The sequence below is a fragment of the Berghia stephanieae genome, chromosome 4, assembly GCF_034508935.2.
Source record: "Berghia stephanieae isolate SIO BIC M18660-M18661 chromosome 4, UCSD_Bste_1.3, whole genome shotgun sequence".
Taxonomy (NCBI): Eukaryota; Metazoa; Mollusca; class Gastropoda; order Nudibranchia; family Aeolidiidae; genus Berghia; species Berghia stephanieae.
In genome coordinates this window covers 40,822,219-40,846,980 of record NC_088363.1, presented here as the reverse complement: position 1 = coordinate 40,846,980, position 24,762 = coordinate 40,822,219, and the positions used below count along the sequence as shown (strand labels likewise).

Sequence of the window (24,762 nt, the reverse complement as noted above, 5' to 3'; positions counted from 1 at the left end):
ACATGTTGGGGGCGATCGATGAGAAAGTTGTTATACCAGTTGATGAGGTAATGGGGAAGGTTTAGAGCATGCAGTTTACTGATTAATATGTTGGTTTTCATGGCATTAAAGGCAGACGAAAAATCGACGTATAGGATTCGGCAGTAGTTGGCGGGTGAAACATCCAAGTGATTTGATATTGAATGCATCACTGTGAGGAGTGCGTCTTCCACACTAAGATTTTGTTGGTAGGCAAACTGATATGGATCAAGTATGTGTTGGTCATATATAAATTGCAACAGCTCTCTTTTCAGAATTTTTTCCAGACATTTCATAATAATTGATGTTAAAGCAACAGGTCTATAATCATTCAGCTGAGTTGGTGGATTCTTTTTGGGTACTGGAATTATAGTCGATGTTTTCCATATAATTGGGATTTTCTGTTCATCTATTGAACGTTGGAAAATAGGCAAGAAAGGGACAGCTAGTTGGTTGTTACAGTTTGAAATGAGTTCCCCACTAAGTCCATCTGGACCTGGTGCTTTTTTCTTTTTACATAATTTAAGAACATTGATGACCGCCTCTTCTTCGATTTCTGGCGGAGGAGACGTATTTTTTGTTATGATATTAATTTTTGAAAGTACGTTGTCAATGGTGTCGAATCGACAGTAAAACTTATTTAATTCCTCGATATTCATATGTGTGTCATTGTTAAAATCTGTCTTTTTGTTGTTAACGCCACCCATTTCTTTAATATATATATATATATATATAACCCAATTCTAGAGTGTTCCTTCTAGTATATGTTCTCTTTTAAAACAGATCCAAGATGCTTTCCCTGTACAAGTCTTGCTTTCCTTCCTTCCTTCGTCAACTTCGGTGCACCATCATCATGAACAGCATCGGCAGCCACCACCAGGGCACAAATGCCACTGACAATGACGAGAACTGTAGAATCAAAAGCATAAACACCTACTCGTACCACAATAACAGAAGCAGTGGTAACAACAACCTTTCAAACAACAACAACAACAATAATAGAATCAGCAGTGCCAACAAAAACTACAACAATAACAAAGACATCGGCAACCACTACAATAATAACAACAGAATCAGCAGAGCCAACAAAAATTATAACAATAACAAAAATAGTAGCAGAAAAAACAACTATCATAATAGCAACGACAAAATAGAAAACGATAACGATATCAGATACAACAACAATGGAAACTTCGTAAATAACAACAGCAGCAACGAAAACTACTACAATTATAGAGGAAACCATAACAATGACGGAAGCAACATCAACGAGAACTGCAAAAACAAAAGAAACTGCAATATCGACAACCACAACAATAAAAGAAGCAACAGCATAAACAACAGCAGCATAAATAACTCAAAAGCTGTTAGAGATGTGTACCATAGCGATGGCATTTTAGTAAGGGACGCCACTCACGAGGATTACCATGGGGTAATAACCATTGATGAGGGGCTCTACAAGGGGAGGGATTATCTCCCCTACACATATCACAGGACTCTTGGAGCTCCATGTTCCAAAGCTGTTGTCTGCGAGGCACAAGGGAATGTTGTAAGTTGATATATTATATTTACTGACTAATCGGCCGAAAACGGTGTTATGTCTAAATGAACTTGATGCATAGATTTTAATTCTTTAGGTTAATTTACAAAATCTGAGTTATGATAAATAACTTCATTGTAGAGAGTTTGATTTCTGACATGCTATGTGATCTAGTGGTATGACACTCGCCTTTGGATCGGAGGGTTCATGGTTCGAGTCACATTCTGAACGGCGCATAGATGAGTCCTTGGAAAAGGATCTTTACCTAAATTTTCTTCCCGCACTCATGTGTAAAACGAGTACCTGGTCGTTAACAACATTGTCTATGTCAGGAAAAATGTAATATTGTCTATCAGGCATCATATCTCGTCTTACATGTTAAGTGCTGCTGTTGGCATGGGGGAAACCCTTTGTAAAGGGCATTGAGCACGTTCAATTGATATTGCGCATTGAAATAGCATAGTTTTCTTCCCTTGAAATTCTGAGTAAAAGCTCAGGTTTCTTAATTTTTAAACGACTAACGAAAAGGTGAAAATGGGAAAGGCTTCGAATTTGAACAGTTAAGACAATGGATGTTTCGGGTACAAACCCTTCGTCATCAAAACAATAAACAAAAGAACGTTGCAAGACAAGTAAAACAAAATATAGTAAGAATTGTAGTTAACAGACACTACAGTTTTTACTACATTTTGTTTTATTTGTTTTCTTGACGAAGGGTTTGTACCCAAAACATCCATTGTCTATATTGTTCCCATCCGAAACCTTTTTCATTTTCACCTTTTCCTTCGTATTTTTACGATTTAAGGCTTCAGGCAGCCTCCACCTCACTCTACTTTAATTCATTTGAGGCGGTGACCTTCAAAACCTGCTAAATTCTTGTGCGCCTATGCGGTCTTGTGGTATGACACTCCCTTTCGGATCGGAAGGTCCTGGGTTCGAGCACTCAGGTGTCAAATAAGTACCTGATCTTTAACAGCTTTGTCTCTGTCGGGAAAAAATGTAATATCACCTAACAGGCGCCATGTTTCGTTCTACATGTTACGTGTTGCTGTTGGTCAGGGACCTTTTGTAAAGTGCTTTGAGCACGTTAAATGTATATTGCGCCATATAAAAGCTTTTTTGATGATATCCGGTTTGAAAATGTCTTCCACCTTAGAATCTAATGGGGGGAAAAAAATAACTTTATTTTTAAAAAAACAGTCACGGTATTGTTTTATTTGGCACAAATATTAGTGATTTCTCTGTAATCCATCAAATAAGGGGCAACTCCTGGGATGTGCACTATATCGTATATATATATATATATATATATATATATATATATATATATATATATATATATATATATATACCATAACACCTGACTCAAAACTGTGTTTTCTCGAGGCAAGCCAGATACTAAAACTAAAAAGGCAATTTATCTATATTAAAATGGTCAAAATTATGTTTAAATTTTCACTTTTTTAATAATCGATATCCTAAGGACCACTTTCTTTTTTTTCTTCTTTCTTTTGTCGTAGTCTTTAGAAAATTGCCCAAAATTCACAAGGAGTGAATTGGGATTTTTTAAAAATTACTTTTACGGCAGTAATAAAACAAAACAAACCCAACACCACATTGTTCTATTTATAACAGATTGGATACGCAGCAGGCCACCTGATTGATGGTGGGGAGACTTTGGTGCTTTCATCAGGTAATTTGTCGCGCTGAGGTAAAGACAAACTGTATATAATGTTGTCACGAGTAATCTACAAAAATGAAATAACAGCTTCAACGGAAAAAAAAAACAACCCAAAAAAACCGGAAAGTTTTGGGCTCAAAACCCGTCTTCAGCCAACAACAAAAAACAATGAAAACATAAATACATTATTTTTTTAAAATGTTTATTTTAGTGATGTATTTATGTTTTCATTCTTTCGTTGTTAGCTGAAGACGGGTTTTGAACCAGAAACGTATTTGGTATTTTGTTCTTTTTCGAAGCTGTTGTATTCATTTTTGTCTATTACTGTTTACAATCCACAGCTTCTAGCAGTTTAGTGTCATGATGTTGAAACTGAAATTACCACATGTTTATGTTTATATATATATATATATATATATACATATATATGCATATATTATGCCGTTTTCATTTCGGAAAAATCCCCATTTCACTGTAACATTATTGCAAACATATCTTATGACGTCCCTATTATCCTTTATAAAATAAGGTAGGAATTCAAGAATTATTTATTCTCCGTCACGCATTCGGTTTTACTAAAAAGGCATTTTACGCACAATGATATCCTTACCAAAGTGATAATTCCTAATTCGAGAACTAATCATTTAAAAAAATATATATATTTTGATAATATACATAATATAGGTGAGGTCATTGAATGGGATAATAGGATTATAGAACTCCTCTGATATTAGGAACTTGTTCGAAATTTAGAAACGTAGGAATTCAAGACTTACCGGCGTTATGTCTCGTGTCCTACATATTGCTTGTAGTTCGGACCATAAAGTTACAGACTTAAAAAGAAAAAGTAGAAGAAAAATAAGAAGGAGAAGAAGAAGAAGAAGAAGAAGAAGAAGAAGAAGAAGAAGAAGAAGAAGAAGAAGAAGAAGAAGAAGAAGAAGAAGAAGAAGAAGAAGAAGAAGAAGAAGTAGAAGAGGAAGAAGAATGTGTACTACGCTCAAAACCCTTATTTGAAAAACGCTTAATTAAAGTACATTTGGTAGATTTAAGATAAAGCCTATGTTAATTGATTAATATTTTTTGCCAGTGAGCACAGTATTACTGACAACTCTAAAAATAATAAAAATGTAATGATATACAAGTAACTTGCAAACATTGTTTTTATATTAAGGGTAATTCTATCACCGTTGGATCAAATGGTTATTAAAAATATTTGATAGGACGTAATAAATGATTGGTCCTTAATTTTACCTTGGATTTAGCCATCGCCATCTGGTTACCCTATTGCCAGATTCAATTACTTGACAGATTTCCATCGTTGAAAGCTCAAAAGTCTTGATCTAGAGTGTTTAATTTTTACAATCCAGTGGTATGGTAATTAATATGGAGGGGTGCCTGTTCGTAATAGCCTTTATTTCCCCACTGATATTGCGGGTACTTCACTATTACATCAAAATCAACATAGACAATAAGGAATGAGGCTATAGTTTCTCATTGTAAGTGATATTTTCTTTGTTATATTTAACAAAAAAATTTTCCTTGGCTCAATTTGTCGATAGTTTTCACATAAAATCGAATTCCTATTTTAATTTGTTTTACAGTCCGAAATTTCTGATTAGCTAGTCCAGATGGCTTTTCTGTTACTCTTAATGATCACTTCCGTTAATAGTAATTTTCCGTTTACAGGGCGCGTGAAAGGGTCATTTCGGGGCCAAGGTCACACTAAAAAGATGCTAGAGGAAATTAGAAGTCACTTCCGCATTCAGAACGCAAATCTCAAGCAAGAATTACTCTTGACAAAGGGAGAGAATCTAATGCACACGAAGGCAGCTTTTCGTGAGCAATACGTCGATGTTTTGCGAAAGGTATTTTTCCTTTGATCCATCTTTCCTCCTCTTTCCATCACCACTTCTTCCTCCTCCTATTCCACTTCTTCCTCCTTCTCCTCTTTCTCCTTCACCACCACCACCGCCACCACCACCCCCACCACATCATCATCATCATCATCAACAACATAATCATCATCACCATTTCTTCCTCCCCTGATAGTTTGGACGGTTTAATGCCTAAATTCTTCACAAGCATTCAATTGTCCCAAATATCGGATAACCTGGGGTGGCGTAATGATAGCACATCCAACTGGTAATCAGGCCTGAGGTTCGATCCCCAGTCGAGGAGGGATTCCTTTTTAGGGATGATTTTTTTCCTTGTATTTTTCATTCTTTCTTTGTCTGGCACTCTTTCATACACACTTCTCAGTTCTTTGCCTTTTCTCAAATATCAAAGTGACGGATTAGAAAATCGTGTAATCAGCAGCTCTGAGGTTCGATCCCCACACGAAGTGGTCTATCTAAAAAATATTTTTTTCTTCTATTGTTCTCTCTGCTTTGTCTTTCACTGTTTCAAACACACTTTTCAATTCTATTTTTCAAAACAAACAAGCATACTAACTAGTGTTATTTCATTGAAGATTTTACAATCCTTTGTGCTTTCTCAAGAATTTGTACATCTTACCAATTCACAGGCTCTTTTTAACTTCATCATCCCGAAAGAGAATCATCCAAGGTCACAATCAACAGCTCAGAATATCTTTGAAATCCTTGGATCAACAAAAAATGGGATTACTACTTCACTTCTGAATGCTGATGAAACTGCAATAATTCTATCTGAGATCTTAGCAAAATCATCTTTTTTAAATAAAGAACTGCTGGGTTCTGATGAATTTCTTATAACGAATTGGATGCCTTTTGGAATGTCTCTCCAAAACACTGAGTGCATCATCCATACAAACGATTGTATTCTTTTCTCAGGAATTGATCACCGCTCACCCACGACATTCTACTGTTACAAAAATGATCATCAAAACAGCCCTTGCGGTAACAGTAAAGATGAACATACTCGTTACAATTCTTCAACTGAGTTGCTGGAAATTAATCTTATTCGAAATAGAGACTACACTTTTTTCGATGAACGGAGTAGAAAAAGTGACGCTAAATTCACAGCAGGAACTTGTTCACAAAAAGGTGCCGCGGTTTATAATAATGACATCTTGAAATCGACATATGAGCGTATTGATACAGCTCCCGCACTAAGCATCGGGAACTACTTTCCTTGTAAGTTAGGTTTAGCCTATAATATTGATATCTATTTTTCAGAAACAAGATTGAATTCTATGGAAGGTAAATATAAACGGGAAACTATTGGTCGCCACATAGACTATCATATTCAACACGCAAGGAATCAAAGCTTCGACGAAGCAATTCATCTCATCTTGTTTGTGTCAGCGGAAAGGAATTATCAGCATGCTCTTGTTTGTGATGTCATGAACGGGCTATTTGGCTTAAAGCCCGAGAAATGGGAGGTCAAAGATCTGCACTTGTATCAAAGACTACTTCTTTAATCCTTTGTCTTTAAAAACCGTACACGCCATGACGCAACAGTGTTTTTGAAGATGGCTGAAAAAGTTATCTTTATTAATAATAGAGCGCAATATTTACTAAACGTGCTCAAAGCGCTTTACACGGGGTTCATAACCAACAGCAACACCTAACATGTAGGACGAGACATAACGCCTGTTAGGCGATATTACAATTTTTGTTCAGACATAAACAAAGTTGTTGACGGACATGTACTTATTTTATACCCGAGTACAGAGAGGGGGTGTTAGTAAAGAGCCTTTTTCAAGGATTTAACCATGTGCCACTCAGTCACTCAGAGTCATTCTTTGATGGATGTTTGCTGCTCAGCACTCTTCTGGTTTAAGAAAGTCAATAATAGCGCTGTTTGACTAGAAGTTCATTATCATTTCTAATCCGCTTTGTCTTAGTAAGGTTGTGGCGTCACTCAATTATGAGCCAAAATGACGTCACATGAATTAGTTGTTGCACATGGGTGAAAAAGTATTACCCAAAATATGTTTTGATTTATGAGCAAACGGTCCTTATCTATCAGCCAGTAGTGAAACTGGAAAGGCTTCAGATGCGAACAATACAGACATTGTCTTTATTGTTCGCATCCGAAGTCTCTCCATTTTTTTCACTCTCTCATTAATATTTTCACGATCCCAAGCTTCAAGCAGTAATGGACAATATTTGTGGTTGATTTGAGAGTGTATTTTTATTGCAACAATGTGACCATAATAATTTGGGTTATTAGTAGACATCCGTCCTCTCTCATGTGTTTGTTTTGACTTTAGGGGTTTTAAGGTGCTTGCGACGCACTTAAATTATTTCAGCGCCACTAAAAATGAAGAAAATGGGACAGTAAAACAAAAAAAGGGGGATTTACGATTGAAAGCACATAACATTAACATGTAAGACAAAGGAGAATGGTTCAAAAAGGGAACAGGTGTAAATTCCAAGAGCACTCTATCAGTGTTTGAGATGACCTCAAAGTCTCATTCAAGCACAGGTCCCCGCTAAGAGGAATACACTCAAATGTTTACAATACCATTAAATATTTTAAACAAAAAAAAATGTAACAGTACATAACAGAGAGATGATTTACAATGAAAAAATATCTCTCAAAACTATAGTTATACATTTGAACGTTTCCCTTTCAGCTAAGACCCCAGCATGGGCCAGTACAAACAAAGTGTGTAATCCCATTCCAAGACAAAGATAGAATGCACCTCAGAAAACAGATAGAGAGAGAGAGGGGGGGGGGGGAGAGAACGAGAGAGCTTTTATATAGCGCAATATCAACTAAATTTGCTCAAAGCGCTTTACAAAGAGCCCTTGACCAACAGCAACACGTAGCATATAGGACGAGACATTGCGCCTGTTAGGCGATATTACATTTTTTTTTCGACAGAGGCAACACTGTTGGTGGCCATGTACTCATGTTACACCAGAGTACTGTGAGATAATGGGAGTAAAGAGCCTTTTCCAAGGACTCAACTATGCGCCGAGTGAGGCTCGAACCCAGGACCTTCCGAATCTTGCTCCACAAGACCACATAGCAGCAAGTTACATCCTGTTCACCTTGTGAGGTCAAAAGACTCCATCAAGTCTCTAATGCATCGCTCGTTATTGAACACCAAATACAGACGCAAATAAATAGAGAAAAACATTATATGTATATAGATATCATGTGAATATGATGGCATAATATTTTAACAATTTTATGAACTTTGACCAGTTCATTGCCAGACTCTGGAAAAACACGTATTTAAACAATTGGCAAGAAAACTCGTCCTTCAAATATCGATTGATTTAAATTGTCCTCATTTTGTCAAAAACTCTAAAACCTGGGACTTTGCGAAGTCTTAAGTTTGAGAGTTTTTGCCAAGATGAGGGTCCTTTAAATCGATCGATATTTGGGGGACGAGTTCTCTGGTCAATTTTTGTAATAGGAGTTTTACCAGATTCCGGCAGTGAACTGGTTTACAACAAATGGATAAAAACATGCAGATATTTATCTGTCCGAGTCCGACATATTATCTTCTCATTCTATGCCTAATAAATATTGATTGAGACCCCGGCATATGCGATAATGATAGAGATGACAATGACGATGACGACGTTGATGATGATCATGATTTTGATGATAATTATATTGATAATAATTATGATAATGATAATAATAATAATAATAATAATAATAATATAATAATAATAATAATAATAATAATAATAATAATAATAATAATAATGATGATGATGATAATAATGATAATAATAATAATAATAATAATAATAATAATAATAATAATAATAATAATAATAATAATAATAATAATAATAATAATAATAATAATAATAATAATAATAATAATAATAATAATAATAATAATAATAATAATAATAATAAAATAATAATAATAATAATAATAATAATAAATAATAATAATAATAATAATAATAATAATAATAATAATAATAATAATAATAATATAATAATAATAATAATATTCCACAATTAACCCTCTGAATTTTACCACTTAAATGTAACTGGCACTTCTCCTTGTTTTAATAAAAATGGTGGATTCTTATCAAAGTCAAAAAGTTCAAAATCAGCTTCAAATCTTCGAATCATGCCCTCCATGATATTCCTAGGTACAGATCTATACGCCTGATGTAGATAGAATTGTCTCTGGAATGCATTTTCTTCGTGACTCAAAGGATATTTCGCCACGTTCAATAAAATACTAGCTAAAACATCCTTTTCACCAAAAGATGAAAGATTTGTTGGAAATATCTGTTTTTGAGATATGTAACCATTTACCTGAAAGGCTTTCCACAAACGATAAGCCAAATCTTTTTCTGTAAATTTACAATATTTGAATATGGTTTGTCTTTGCTCCAAACGTCTATAGTTATACTCAACTAACATTTTAAGCTCTTTTCTAACTCTTTCTTTATGATCGTGAATTGATAGCACAGACTCAAGACCGCTGGTTTTCAAAATGTGTTTGGCGTCATTCACGAAGGTGCTCATGTTGCCTATGATATGTGGTTGAAAAACGCATGGGTTGCAGGACTGGTGCACGGGCGCCCAGTGCTTGTTGCTTTTACTTTCAATGGAGACATACTTCACGAAATCTGAGAAGCTAATGTCGTACAAACACCTATCGGTTACGTTGAGCGTGTTATGATTGCCAATTTTCAACCAGAACCAAAAGTCCGGAAGCCAGATTTTATCAATGTATGCGCTCCAGATCCGGGTAAAAGGATCGCGGGTGAACATAAAACGAGTTGTATGTCTGCTGATGCTTTTTCTGAAGCTCCACCACCAGTAGTTGTATGGAGGGGTGATGTCTTTGTCAAAATGAATTCTCCATCTCGGAATATCATACATTGTCGTGTAATTGTTAGAGATCATACTGTCGGGTCGTAAAATAAAACTGAATAACTGTTCCCAGAACGTACAACCTCCCTTGGCTACTTTACAATATAGCAAATTGTGTTGTGGACTATGATAAAACTCGGCCTGTGGTCTTAGGTTTTTTAGACTGTCTGAGAATTTAAGGCAAGCATCAGCGACTCGTTTCAATCTCTGGATATTCATAGACTCAAATCCATCATGAGTTCTTTCTTTTTCAATGTTATCAACACGACTGACCATTCTTTCATGTTCGAGCTGTGGTTTCCTATAATTTGTCTTATTAGCCTTTATATTTGCTGAAGATTTTATATCAGGCTTGGCAGTAGATTTCTTCGTTGTCTTTGTTATTGGTTTTCTGGTTGTTGGCCGTTTTGTTTTTGACTTTGAAACCGTCTTTGATTTGCCTTCAGATTTCTCAGGATCTTTTCTATTCTCAGAATGTTTTATTTCGGAGCTCTGGTGTTGTACTCTTATCAAGCTGTGGCTTTGTTTTTGGGATCGTTCGATTTTACCTGGTAAGCAAAGAAAAGGAAATGCATAATATATTAGATATAATGTAATTTATGTTATTGATGTTATCTGCAATAGGAATCTTTTAATTATAATAGTGAACGATGATGATGATGATGATGATGATGATGATGATGATGATGATGATGATGATGATAATAATAATAACATTAATAATCACATTAACTCACTCAACCCTAACATCGACTATATCCGTAGTATACCCGGGGTTAGTTTTACCCCATTTATTACATATATTTATATATACATTTATTACATTTTTTTCTGAGACAAATTATAGGCGTAGCTAGTATCAAAGCTAATGCTCTTAATGTTAATGGTAGTTGAATAAAACTATCTATGTACATGCTATGCTCATTTTTAATACATTTTTATCCAATTTTGAAAAGCAGCAAAAATCCCCAGGATTGAGTGAGTTAATCTTTATCACCACCATCATCATTATCATCATAATCACTATCATCATATAAAAATAAATAAAGCACCTGAGCCTTTATAACATTTCAAATCATAAAACTCACCATATAAGGCATTCACCAAGAGCTCTGCTAATGGCTGGAAAGGTCCGGCTTTGAAGAAGACGTCTTCGACATCTTCAGTTTGTGTTTGGGCATGAACTTCATGAGATCTATCTAACTGAAAATTTTGGCTCTGAGAAATGAAACAAAGGAAACTTCTTAACAATAACTTATATCTAGCTAGCTGTACTCAGATCTAGCTAGCTGTACTCATAGTACTAAAATAAGAGAGACTTTACAACTTTTATTACAATTTATAAACTGAGAAACATACTCTCTCTCTCTCTCTCTCTCTCTCTCTCTCTCTCTCTCTCTCTCTCTCTCTCTCTCTCTCTCTCTCTCTCTCTCTCTCTCTCTCTCTCTCTCTCTCTCTCTCTCTCTCTCTCTCTCTCTCTCTCGATCACCTAAATGTCTCATCCTGACACAAGCACAAGACTCCACAAAAAGGATCACACTCAATTGTTCACAAATCATATATAACAGAAAATAATACAATGCATAAAAGAGAGATACTTTACAAGACAAAAAAATCATCTCCCAAAACTATAACTATACATTCGACTGTTTCCCTCCCAGCCAATGACTCCGGCCAGGGTCAGGACAAATCTAAGTAATCTCATTCCAAGACAAAGACAGAAAGGAAGATGTAAAACATATATAGGGGTATAGAACACACAATAAGTGACCTCCATGCACACTGTGGGAGGTCAGGACCCCACCCAGAACCCCAACTTTCATATTTACGACTATAACTATTCTTTCAATTTCCATCACCTAGCCCATTACGACAGGGTACCGCTTTGAAACGACGGGTCACAGATAATAGTCATCGTCTCGGCGTGTATATATATGTAGGTCTGACATCCGAACGCAATGATGGGTCCTATTTAACATTGTTGTAATGGACAATATTTTGCGTCATTTATTTATTTATTTTTTGGTTGAGATATACATTACAACAATGAGCCCATAATAAAATGGGTTATCAGACCTGCAAAAAAGTGCACATCGGATCGTCCCATTGAAATTGTAATTACCATCGCCTGTTCTGGTATGCCAATGCCTCGTATATGAATTCTTCTATCCGACTCCACAGTCGCAACGCCGCCGTGCGCAAATCGTTCTGTTTGAAGAGATAAATTAAATACAATTACAATTACATTGAATGTCCTATTTTCAAAAAGGCGATATTAGGAACAGCTGTCAAAAAAGCAACCCAAAATAACAATAACAACAACAACAACATACCCCCCCCCCCCCAAAAAAAAAAACCAACAAAAAAACAAAAATCAAACAAACATAAAAAATAAAAAATAAACTAAAACCAAACAATCACTCAGCTTGCCTCGACAGATCGATAACATTTTGAGATAGATTTGTTTTTGTATTTTTCGTTCTGCTTTGTCTGGCACTGTTTCATATATATATATATATATATATATATATATATATATATATATATATATATATATATATATATATATATATATATATATATATATATATATACATCTTTTCAGATTTTTATTAATTTGATGTCGTAATTCAAGTGCTGTACAAATGTTAATATTTTTTTTGTTATTGGCGGAAGCAAGATTTTGAACCCGAAACATTCAGTGTTTGATATTTTGTTCTTATTGGAAACTGTTATATATTCAATTTTGTTTATTGCTTTTTACAGTCCAAAACTCCTAGAAATTTTTTATCACGTAAAAGATGTGAATGGCTTTATCTTATTTAGGAAAACAGATATCTAGGCCTGAAATGGTTTTTCAATAATTCATACATTGTGATCTTAGATTATAGCCTTATTTTGTTTGCAGATAGATATAATATTATACGATTCTTTGTATTTTTTATTAAACGAGTTATTTTTATCGTGCCCAATAACATAACGAGCCTGCGAGTATGTGTTAATGCACGATAAAAATATAACGAGTTTAATAAATACAAAGAAATGAAAGACTACGTTTATTCAACCCATCCAAGGAAGATTGTATTAGGTATTTCGTGACCAATTGTATGGTAGATAGTGGTCTATTCACCATATTAGTATTTTTCTCCATCTGCTTGAATGACAATTTGATCCAAAAAATAAAAACGTTGGATTTGTATTCATGCGCACCAAAAGAATATTTATAATTACCAATCAGCTGTCTTTTGCACCTTATTTCACACCAATAAAATGTGCGAAAATATTCTGCAAGCGTTGAATTCGAATTTTTATTCATGTAAAAAAAAATGATTTTGAGATTTTCGTGGAAAACGGTATTGTATTATCTTAGAAATAATATCAATGAAGTCCAGCTTCTTAAAATAGACTTTAAAGGCACGAAAAACACAGTCGAAAAGGGTACAGGTAGTAAGAAAAGTGTGAAAAACGAAAGCCTTGTACTGTTTGCTATTTTCTCAATCAATATGTCATTTTTCTAAGGGTAATAGGATACTGTGTCAAACGTTTCTCAGAATCTGTTCAATGAAATTGTCTGAAAATCTCCACAGTTATCACAGAGATAATGTATTATGTCACCATAGAAAGAATTTTTTGATAAGGTAGGGTATGTGGAATTTGAATTATAATCCAAATTATAAATTTTTAACATCAATTTTAATATATAACATTTTGATCCTCAACTTTGTAATGTTCTAGTAAAAAAAATAAACTAAAGCTGTCAAATCTCTCTATGGCGACACACTATGCTACAATGTTGATAGGAGGGAAGAATATGGAGGTCATTCATTATTTTTTTGTGGAACGTTTGCCACAAGACTGTTATACTTTTTTATGCCAGACCCCCAAATCAGGTCGCAAAACGTGTATCAGTACCAGCACAGATAATGTATATTTTTCACCAAAATTGTTTTTTTTTTAAACCTAGAATGACGATACAGAATTATTAAAACGGCAAAATATATCTGGGTAATAATTATTTTTTTTAGAAAAGACCCAAACCGCCTGACTTCGGACGAGAAAGGAAGTTTATCTTCAGCAAGGTTTTGCCATCAATTCATTTTCAAGGGAAACAACCTTTTAATTCAAATGAGTGGTGAGTAAAAGTCCAATAGCTTCCCTTGTTCATGAACACAGAAGAGGTGTGTATAATAATATTAATATATCTAATTTTCTCCACAGCATGAATAGTATGATTTGGAAGCCTACATTTTTTTGTGGGGTTTGTATGGAGGGGGGGGGGGGGGGGGAGAGAGAGAGAGAGAAGGGAGCGTTGGGGTGGTGGGGAAATGGGGAAAGAAAAGGCCCTAATGACAAAAGGAATTTATTTTTAAATCTGGATACTGATTTGTGTTTATATAAACCAGAATTTAACTAGTTTGCTTATGATATACGGAAAATCAACGGGACCGAACGAAACGTATATTACAAAAGAGAGTTTATCCTAAGTGGACTCCACTCTATAATATTTAGACCAGCACTTATCTATTAAAGCGTGTACACCCCAGTCGTCACATTACACTAAAAACATCATCGATTTTAATAGAAAAAAATACACGTGGGGTAATGAATGAAATCAAAATTCATTCACGGTGCATCTATAGTATAACATATACGAAGTAATAAACAAAACATGAATTATATAACAGCGTCAAAAAAAAAACAAAAAAAAAAAACGAACAAAAAAAAAAAAAAAAAAAAAAAAAACAAAACAAACACGGAACAATTCGGGCACACTCGCCTTCAGATCGGAAGGTCCTGGGTTCGAGTCCCGCACTGAGCGGCGCATAGTTGAGTCCTTGGAAAAGGCTCTTAACTTACATTCTCTCATCGTGCTCATGTGTAAAATTAATACCTGGCTGTTAACGGGTTTTTTTTTTCATGTCCAAAAATAAAAAGCGTACTACAATTACGCCTAACAGGCGTAATGCGTCGTCCTACGTGTTAAGTTTTGTGGTTGACTAGCGACCCCTTATAAGCGCTTTGAGCACGTTTTGTGGATATTGCACTTTATAAATGCTTGCTTTTTTAAAATGGAAGTAGAATTCCACAACTGGATTATAGATAAATACTGATTTATCCATTTGCCTAAAGCTGAATGATATGCATGTTTCTATATTCTTACCCTCTTTGAGATCTACCTAGCCACAAAAGTTAAGGTTTAATTATCAAAAATATATGATAGGACAGAGAAGTCATGACGTCACACCTTCATCTTCTCCGGTAGTTAAAAACTCCTCTGAAGTGTGTAACTAGTCCTCCGGGCAATGCATAAACAATGAATGCTCAAGTTCTTTTTATGTTCATTTTAAATCTATATCGTCCATGAAGCATGTAAATAAGCTACCCGAGTTTGATATTTATGACTGTAAATTTAATTTTCAGCATTTATCTCCTCACCCCTTACTCTTCAACATAATACTTGTTAAAGTTGATAAGTGACATGTGTAACACATCGTGTTAAAACGGTATTACCTGATAAATAACTATTTATTCACTATGCATTTTTAATAAAGTTGACCTAACAAAAATGATATGTTTTAAAATTAATAATAGCTGAACATGAATTTCATCTTACGCATATTAGACGACTGTATGTCTCTCAAAAAACAGGATATTCCAGTCGGAAAGGAAGAGTTAAAACATTAGAAAGAGCATAAAGAAAAGACTCATAAGGCGATTATTTTCTTTCATTCTCTTCTTCACATCTACGTATTTGTTGGAAATTTAATTCATGGCCACAAAAATGAAACATTGGGTTGACCTTTATTTCTTGTCGCAGAGAATTAATAAAAATAATGATAGTAATAATAATAATAATAATAATAATAATAATAAATAATAATAATAATAATAATAATAATAATAATAATAATATAATAGACGTCTAATAATAAAAATAATAATAATAATGATAATCATGATGATGATGATGATGATGATAATAATAACATTAATACTAATAATATTAATATTACTATTAATAAATATAATAATAATAATAATAATAATAATAATAATAATAATATAATAATAATAATAATATAATAATGATAATAATAATAATAATAATAATAATAATAATAATAATAATAATAATAATAATAATAATAATAATAATAATAATAATAATAATAATAATAATAATGATAATAATAATAATCGGCTCATGATTGCAATGGTTCCTTACCTCGATTGGTGTAGAGCAGCATGGAGGTTGTGAAAGCAAGACAGACAGTTAATAAGTAGGTCATGTATTTATACGGGCGGCCTACGGTCCTGTAGTGGTAGATGTGGTGATTAGGCATGATAGTGGTGGCTATGATGATGATTACGACGATAGTGAAGAATGTAGACGGGGTTGAAGTCAATGAATGGCATCTACGATCATACTGCTCCTGTTAATGATGATGATGATGCTGCTGATGATGATGATAATGAAGAAGAAGAAAAACGACGTCGAAAAAAGATGAATTTTGCTTTCTCTCCTTTAGTCAGTGCGCATCTGTTTATTTACTTTACGACAATCCAGTTGTTTTAATTTTTGTTGATTCTCCAGTCATGATTTTTACTTGCGAGAAATCAGTTGGGAATAATTGCGCTGGGGGGCAAATTTAGATCAGACTTAGTGATAGTGATGATGGTGATGATGATGATGATGATGATGATGATGATGATGATGGTGGTGGTGATGATGATGATGATGATGATGATGATGATGATGATGATGATGATGATGATGATGATGATGATGATGACGATGATGATGATGATGATAATAATAGTAACATAGAAATGAAAGAAAACGTTTATTCCGCCCTCCAAGAAAGACCATTAGATATTTCGTGACCAATTGTATGGTAATGTTACTTCAGTTCGCCAACTCCCAGTTGCTGACTCAACCAGATAGAGGACAAAACCAACCAATTTCATTCCAAGACTAGGACAGACAGCAAATTGGGAAAACAGATATAGAGGGATAAAAGAAGACATAGCGATAGTGATCTCGCCGCCCACTTTGGGAGATTACTCACAACATCCCCCAGCCGGATATAAAGTACCAACACATAAAACTACGTGTAACCTTAAACGTTAATATACTGATTGATATAATTTTGTGAGGAGAATGTGATTAATATGGCTGACTAAAACCAAAACCAAAGAGCTTGTGACATCAATTTCATTCCAGTTATATTTATAAGTATTTCAGAGCCCATGGAACCGGAGTTTATCCCGGTTTAAGTAGCTGAAACGGACGATAGCAATTGCTTACTACTCTTTAGATAGAACGCTTGTCTACCGAAAAGTACTTTCAGCCAGATATAACAGGCCCAGCTACACAGTCACTGCTGGGTGGATGGGGATGGGCAGGACCACTCACTAATCTGTGGGCAGGACTTCACCCGTTATCGATCTTGGCCCCTTGGCTTGTGAAACGAGTGATTAATCAACTGAGCTAACGGGGACCTCGAAATTTCCCATATTTATTAGCACTTGAATTATATCGTTAGAAACACCCCAACATGATACCGATTATGGGTGACGGGTCACAAATTTTGGGGAAAATAGATTAATATGTACCTTCTTTGCCGATAAAAAATAATATCCAAACATCCAAAGGCTGGCAAACAATCTCTATCATTCATAACAGTAACAGTTCGCTCTTTCCTCATGCCATCTTTACTAAAGAATGTATGTATAACGATATATCTAAAACATTTTTAAGTAGGTACCTATTCAAGAATTGAAATTAAATGACACAAACGCCAACTATTTTTGAAAAAAAAAAACAAAAAAAAAAAACATAAGACGTGAGTAATTTTATTAATTAGTTATCTAATTAATGAATCATTATTAACAACGATATTCCAAGAATGAACAATATCCACGGAAACACAGTAGTTGTAGCAGAAGCAGCAGAAAGCTATCCACTGTGTAGGTAGCAGTAGAAGTGACGACAGTTGGTCAAATAATGGCGGAGAGTTTTCCACGAAGCGTAAACTGGAAGGAACAAAAGACAGAAAACAAGAATGGCCATGATGAATTCCTTACTGCAATCATTGTATGTGTATGTGTTGTGTGTGTGTGTGTGTGTGTTTGTGTGTGTGTGTGTGTAAGTGTACATATGTGTGTTTGTGTTTGAGTGAGTGTTTGTATGTATGAAAAGGTGTGTCCCAACTCTCTGGTTATCGTGTGGGATCAGACCAGAGAATAGGAGGAGGGTCAGACTACATGTATTGTATTTCAAGTTCTGGACGTAAGTGGGTACCACGTTCAACCAAGCGTAACGGAATAGAAGTCGAGGCATTTTGGCGTGAAAGGAAAAGTGGACATTGATAAAACAAGGAAGGGTAAAAGATTATTGTTTGGGTGAGCTTGATTGATGCCTAATAATAAAAATAATGATAATAATGATGATGATGATAATATAATATAATAATAATAATAATAATAATATAATAATATAATAATAATAATAATAATAATAATAATAATAATAATGATGATGATGATGATGATGATAATAATAATAATAATAATAATAATGATAATAATATTGACAGTGATAATTGTTATCATCATCGTCATCCATACCTTCATTATCATCATCTAAAATCCTAAAGTTCTTGGATAAGCAGTAAGTCTGCCAGTCAAGCTGTCAACTTTTCAGGGCAAATATAACAAAGCGTGCAGGTCTCTTTGTACCAACTACAGGAGGACTGAAAGCGTCAATAATCTGCGCAAAATCCTTAACTGGTCCCCTTATACGTGAAAGACGTCCACGCGCCAAAAAAAAAACAACAAACAAAAAAAAAAACACCAAAACAAAACAAAAATAATAAATAAACAAACAGATAATTTCAAGCGAAAAAAGAAAAACACACAAAGAGTGAGATTTTATATAGAGCAATATACATTAAACGTGCTCAAAGCACTTTACAGGGATACCAAGCCAACAGCAACACTTTACATGTAGGTCGAGACATGACACCTGTTAGGCGATATTATAATGTTTTCGACAGAGAAAAAGCTGTTAACGGCCAGGTATTCATTTCATACCTGATTAATGTGAGAACATGCGAGTAAAGAGCCTTTTCCAAGGACTCAACTATGCGCCGCTAAGAGCGGAACTCGAACCCAGATCCTTCCGATCCGAAGGCGAATGTCATACCACAAGATCACATAGCCTTTTTCCGAGCCAAAGGAAACCAAAGATACCAGGTCGCGAGTCACGAATTAATGCTCATCTCAACTCGTTTATCATTGTTATTTATTTATTTTGCTCCTCTATGTTTGCTGGTTTATTTTAAGGGTTTTCCGGCGCTTGCAACACATTAAGGTCATGTCAACGCCAGTAAAAAGGGAAGAAAATGGGATAGGAAAAAGTTCAAGAATAACAATTAAAGCACCCTAGAAAAGGTAAGACAGGGGAATTGGTTCAAATAGGAAACAGATGCAGATTCCAAGAGCACATTATCAAAGTACTCGTACTTAGTTTGAGATCACCTAAAAGTCTCATCCAGGCACATGCACAGGTCCCCACTAAGAGGAATGCACTCGAATGTTTACAAATCATATTTAATATGTAAACAAATCATAATACAGTGCATAACAGAGAGACAATTTACAAGACAAAAAATATCATCTCCCAAAACTAACTTAGTATACATTTGACTGTTTCCCTCTCAGCCAGAGCCGGGACAAAACCTAGTAATCTCATTGACGCATTCCAAGACAAAGACAGAAAGTCAGAAAGCAAGTTGGAAAACAGATATAGGGGGAAATAACTATGGGAGGTCGGGAACCTCACCCAGTATATATTAAAAACTAAAAATCATAACTAATAGAGAGATGATATCAAGGAAAAAATATCTCTCAAAGAAAGGAAATTCCACATTTGACTGTAATCCTCTCAGCTAAGGATCCCCGCCAATATTACCAGAAACCTCAATCCAGAATACAATGAAATAGAAAAAAAAAAAGAAAAAAAAGAGGGGGGGGGGGGGGGATATATATATACACATAGGTGGGTAGATAGATACTATCGACAAGTATTGTATTTGTTTTTAAAGATTTTACGGCGCTTGCGACACATTTAGGTCATATCGGCGCCAGTAAAAAGAAAAAAAAATGGAACAGTCAAAATATTCTTGACTTAAAATCAATGCACCCAAGAAAAAGAAAGGCAAAGGGGAATTGGTTCAGAAAGGGAACAGATGTAGATTCCAAGAACATACACCATCAATGTACACTTAGTTTGAGAAGACCTTAAAGTCTCATCCGGACACCAGCACAGAATCCCACACTAAGAGGAACACACTCAAATCGTTACGGAATACAACACTAACAATACACAACAGAGAGATGAGTTACATTGGAAAAAATATCATCTCTCAAAACTATAACTATTCATTTGACTGTTTCCAAATTCAAGGACTCCATCCAGGGCTGGGGCAAATCTAAATAATCCAATTTCAAAACAAAGACAGATAGCAACTCCGTATAAGGGGATAGAAGACACAGCGTGACCTCCTGTCCACCATGGGAGGTCAAGGACCCCGCCCAGATATCCACAAAGCTAAAGTGACCACCCGCCCACCGTGGGAGATCAGAGGAATCCACCGAAGTCAGGGGAAAAAAGGATTGGAAATAAAATACATAATTGAATAGCCATATGATATTTTAATCATAATAATAACAAATGACATTTACATAACGATTTTCTCCGAATACCACAGGCTCCAGGCATTTTACATTTATAAAATAATAAATACAATGAAAAAATATATAAAGATTTATATTGTGTCAAAATGTCAATTTATTTGTTTGTTTTAAGGGCTTTACGGCGCTTCCAACACATTAAGGTCATATCAGCGCCAGTAAAAAGGAAGAGGAAGAAAATGGGATAGTAAAAAGTTCTAGAATGACAATTAAAGCACATAGGAAAAGGTAAGACAAAGGGGAATTGGTTCAAATAGAAAACAGATGTAGATTCCAAGAGTACGTAGTTTGAGATCACCAAAAAGTTTCACCCAGACACCAGCACAAGATCCCACTAAGAAGAATACGCTCAAATGGTTACAAATCATATGTTAAAAATAAATTTGTTTGTTTGTTTGTTGCTTTAGGTCTCTTCCAACACAATTGAGGTTATATGAGAGACCGCTGAAACAAAAAAACAAGCAATCTAACAAAAATAGTACAAATGTCAATCAAAAGCATAACCTAAAGATATCATAAGCTAAATTATAAATAACCAAGAACAAACAGGCAGAGGATTTACAGGAAAAAAAATATCCCCTGTCAAAAATACAATCACAAACCAAAGAAGCAGGATAGGCTAGTAAAGAGAAGAAGAAACGACATCACTATCGGATCGTACACCCATGCGAACATCATGGGTATATGATTCAAGGGTGATGCTCCCATCCAACCACCCGCTTAAAAATAAATAAAAAATACATAACGGAGAGATGATTTACAAGGAAAAAAAATATCATCTCCCAAAACTATAACTATACATTCGACGGTTTCCCTCCCAGCCAAGGACTCCGGCCAGGGTCAGGACAAAACCAAGTAATCTCATAAAGACAGAAAGCAATTGAAAAACAGGTACAGGGGACAGAAGACACAGCAAGTACCTCCCTGCCCACTATGGGAGGTCGGAACCCCACCCAGGTCAATTATCTATTAAGGCACATTGCAGATTATACGAGTAGATTGAGTAAGTTGTACATCGTATCATAATCAATACATAAGAGAAAAATATCAACAAAGAATTGGGAAAAAAGACACAAAAATAAACAAAACAAAACAAAAGACAAATGTAAAAAAAATGTTTTAAAAAATATGCAATACTAATTAATTATGAACAAAATTAGTCGATGCGTATTTTGTTTGATGATAATGATGATGACGATGCTGATGATATATATCTTATTTTCGAAGATGAGCCCCCAACCATAGCATGGACAAGCCAGTTAGCCCAGTTCTCCGTGACCAATTTCGACTTCAAATATGGTCAAATAGAACCTCAAGTGGTCAACACTACTAACACTCTGACCCCCTTGAAAAAATGTTTTTCATATACTTAACTCCTCCCCCTCCCCCCCACACACACACAACTAAAATGGGGGAAATTTTATCTTTTTAATAATTAATAACAGAAACGTGGTTCTGTGTGTGGCCATCTGGCAGTCCTGAAAGGGGGGAAACGATGAGGTAATAATATTTATTAATTATGAGTATGAGAAACACCAGGCAGTGACCTCCACAAGGTGTGGCCAAAGGCCCAAAGGCGTGTGTAACCAAGACTGCGAATTGTATGGATAAGTGATTTCATGAATATCACCGTGTCACCACACTGTGTAATAATAATAATAATAAAAAATACGACTAGAATTAGAAAGGGTTCGTATGCCTCTTAGCAAACAAAATGGAACTCCGTAAAATAACACTCTACGCCGATAGTGTGAACGTCATTGTGTCTACACACTTCTCAACGCATTAGTAATAGTATTGTTGTATGAGTCAGTAAAACCAGTGTCCATGAAATGGAGTATAGTAAAAAAAAAATGTAAAAAAAAAAAAGGGGGGGGGGGGGACATACGTGATACATAATCTGCTTACAGATTTGTTGGCGATGGTAGAAAGGATTAATATTAATATTATTATGATTATTATTCTTATGATGATGATTATTATTATTATTATTACAATGACCCCTTCACACTTACATAAACACACAAACATGCACTCTCTCTCTCTCTCTCTCTCTCTCTCTCTCTCTCTCTCTCTCTCTCTCTCTCTCTCTCTCTCAATGGATATAGCTGAAATCTTGCTATGGAGAAAGATATACATAACTACAATTTGATATGAATTTGCTGGATGGGCTTCCCCGCAAAAGTAAAGCGTGAAATAAAAATGGAAGCGAGATGTAAATAAATAATTCTTGTATGATCTGCCACATTATTGCCGAGTCGCCCAGCAACAATCCCACAATGAATAATAATAATACTTTCTATGATAATGTTTTTCAAATGGCATTTTGTTTCATTTGTTTTTAAGGATTTTTAACGCCGCTTGCAAAACATAGGTCATAGCAGCGCCAGTAAAAAGGAAGAAATGTGATAGTCAAAAAATTCTGAAATTACTAATTAAAGCACAAGGAAAAGTAAGACGAAGGGAATTGGTTCAAATAGAGTATATTCTCAAAGCACACTATCAGTATCAGTGTACTTAGTTTGAAATCACCTAAAAGTCTCTTCCAAACACAAAATAATGGTTACATATTTGTTATTTTAAAATGTTTATTTACACAATTTCTGAAGGAGTTCACATTCCTGCAGATACTTTAAAATTGTAAGCGGATCGACAGACTGGAACAGAGACTTCAAGTCACTGGTTTCATAATGTTGTGATCTTTTCTGTTTTAATTGTCTATTGTCTATAAAAATATGTCGAACTGTGAAGTCACAGTTACAGCTTCTTCAGAGGGGGTTTTCGTCCCTCTCACTCAAGAAGGAAACGGTGAGTGAGGGCAGTATGCCGATCCGGAATCGAGTTATTCTGACCTCGTCTCTTCTTTTTCGCCCCGAGTTCCACTAAGAGGAATACACTTAAAATCATAAATAATAAGTAAACAAAACAAATTACAGTGTATAACAGAGATATGATTTACAAGGAAAAAATTGGTACCATCTCCCAAAACAAACTATACAGTTGACTGTTTTGTTTCCCTCTATGCCAGGATATCCAAGACAAACCCAAGTAATCTCATTCAAAGACAAAGACAGAAAGCACTGTAAGAACCTCCCTGTCCACTATGGGAAAAATGGGTCATATCAGGGCCAGTAAAAAGAAAGAAATGTGATAATTCTGAAATTACTATTAAAGCGCCCAAGGAAAAGTAAGACAAAGGGGAATTGGTTCAAATAGAGAACAGATGCAGAGTCCAAGAGCACGCTATCAGTGTACTTAGAAATCACCTAAAAATCTCATCCAAAACACAAACACAGGTCACCCCTAAGAGGAATACACTCAAGATGTTTAAAAACCGATATAATTAACCAAAAAATGTAATAATACTAATACATAATAGAGAGATTATTTACAAGGAAAAAAAAAAATCTCCCAATACTATAACTTTACATTTGACTGTATCTCTCCCAGACAAGCACTCCGGCCTGGGCTAGGACAAAACCAAGTAATCTCATTCCAAGACAAAGACAGAAAAGAAGTTGGAAAACAGATATAGGGGGGTAGTAGACACATTTGGTGACTCTCTGCCCATAATGGGAGGTCAAGAACCCCACCCAGTTAAATAGCATTTCTTACAGTTTACAGATGTTGACAATGCAGTTTCAGAAAGGATTGCCATGATCATAAAGGCAACACTGGTTAAAACAAAACGGGGTGAGAAATAAGATTTTTCGTTGTTGTTGTTGTTTGTTGAATTGTTTGTTTCTTATAGTATTTTTTTTTTAATTGTATTCTTTTGGGTGGTAAGTGTCTTTTCTAACGTATGTTTTATATGATCAGTTTTACAAACGTCACATTTGTAAAACTGATCATATACGTTTAACGTATCTCCATTTTCAGAAATAGTATACATCTAAGAGGGGCGAGATCATTCCCAGAGGACACAGTCTATAAAGCATTGCCCTTCGACTCAAGTGACCTAGGGTTGAGTCCCATT

The 24,762-nt window shown here is 34.9% G+C and overlaps 2 protein-coding genes across 2 annotated transcripts in view; one reads left to right on the top strand and one right to left on the bottom strand.

Annotated features, from left to right (window-relative positions):
- The window catches only part of LOC144970579 (uncharacterized), a 30,869-nt gene extending 23,155 nt beyond the window's left edge, over positions 1 to 7,714 (top strand). The window contains exons 2-5 of the mRNA XM_078910348.1: positions 802 to 1,567; positions 3,194 to 3,251; positions 4,926 to 5,104; positions 5,764 to 7,714. Coding sequence (XP_078766474.1) covers positions 809 to 1,567; positions 3,194 to 3,251; positions 4,926 to 5,104; positions 5,764 to 6,639 — 1,872 coding nt within the window. The 5' untranslated portion in view covers positions 802 to 808 and the 3' untranslated portion in view covers positions 6,640 to 7,714. The remainder of the gene's footprint in view (positions 1 to 801; positions 1,568 to 3,193; positions 3,252 to 4,925; positions 5,105 to 5,763) is intronic.
- A 1,437-nt stretch (positions 7,715 to 9,151) lies between these two features.
- On the bottom strand, positions 9,152 to 18,200 carry LOC144970577 (uncharacterized). The gene is made up of 6 exons (XM_078910346.1): positions 17,924 to 18,200; positions 17,646 to 17,747; positions 16,255 to 16,665; positions 12,151 to 12,236; positions 11,117 to 11,246; positions 9,152 to 10,576 (listed from the first exon to the last, which is right to left on the bottom strand). The coding sequence occupies exons 3-6, from the start codon at positions 16,370 to 16,372 to the stop codon at positions 9,174 to 9,176; spliced, it is 1,737 nt and encodes a 578-aa protein (XP_078766472.1). The 5' UTR covers positions 16,373 to 16,665; positions 17,646 to 17,747; positions 17,924 to 18,200; the 3' UTR covers positions 9,152 to 9,173.
- Between the last annotated feature and the right edge of the window lie 6,562 nt (positions 18,201 to 24,762).

Bases quoted from the DNA above. Each gene is read 5' to 3' on its own strand.
- LOC144970577 (XM_078910346.1), bottom strand. From the start codon at position 16,372: ATGCCTAATCACCACATCTACCACTACAGGACCGTAGGCCGCCCGTAT. The intron at 11,247-12,150 runs GTAATTACAATT...TTCATTTCTCAG, and splicing joins GCATACCAGAACAGGCGATG to AGCCAAAATTTTCAGTTAGA. The intron at 10,577-11,116 runs GTGAGTTTTATG...TTTGCTTACCAG, and splicing joins CTTGGTGAATGCCTTATATG to GTAAAATCGAACGATCCCAA.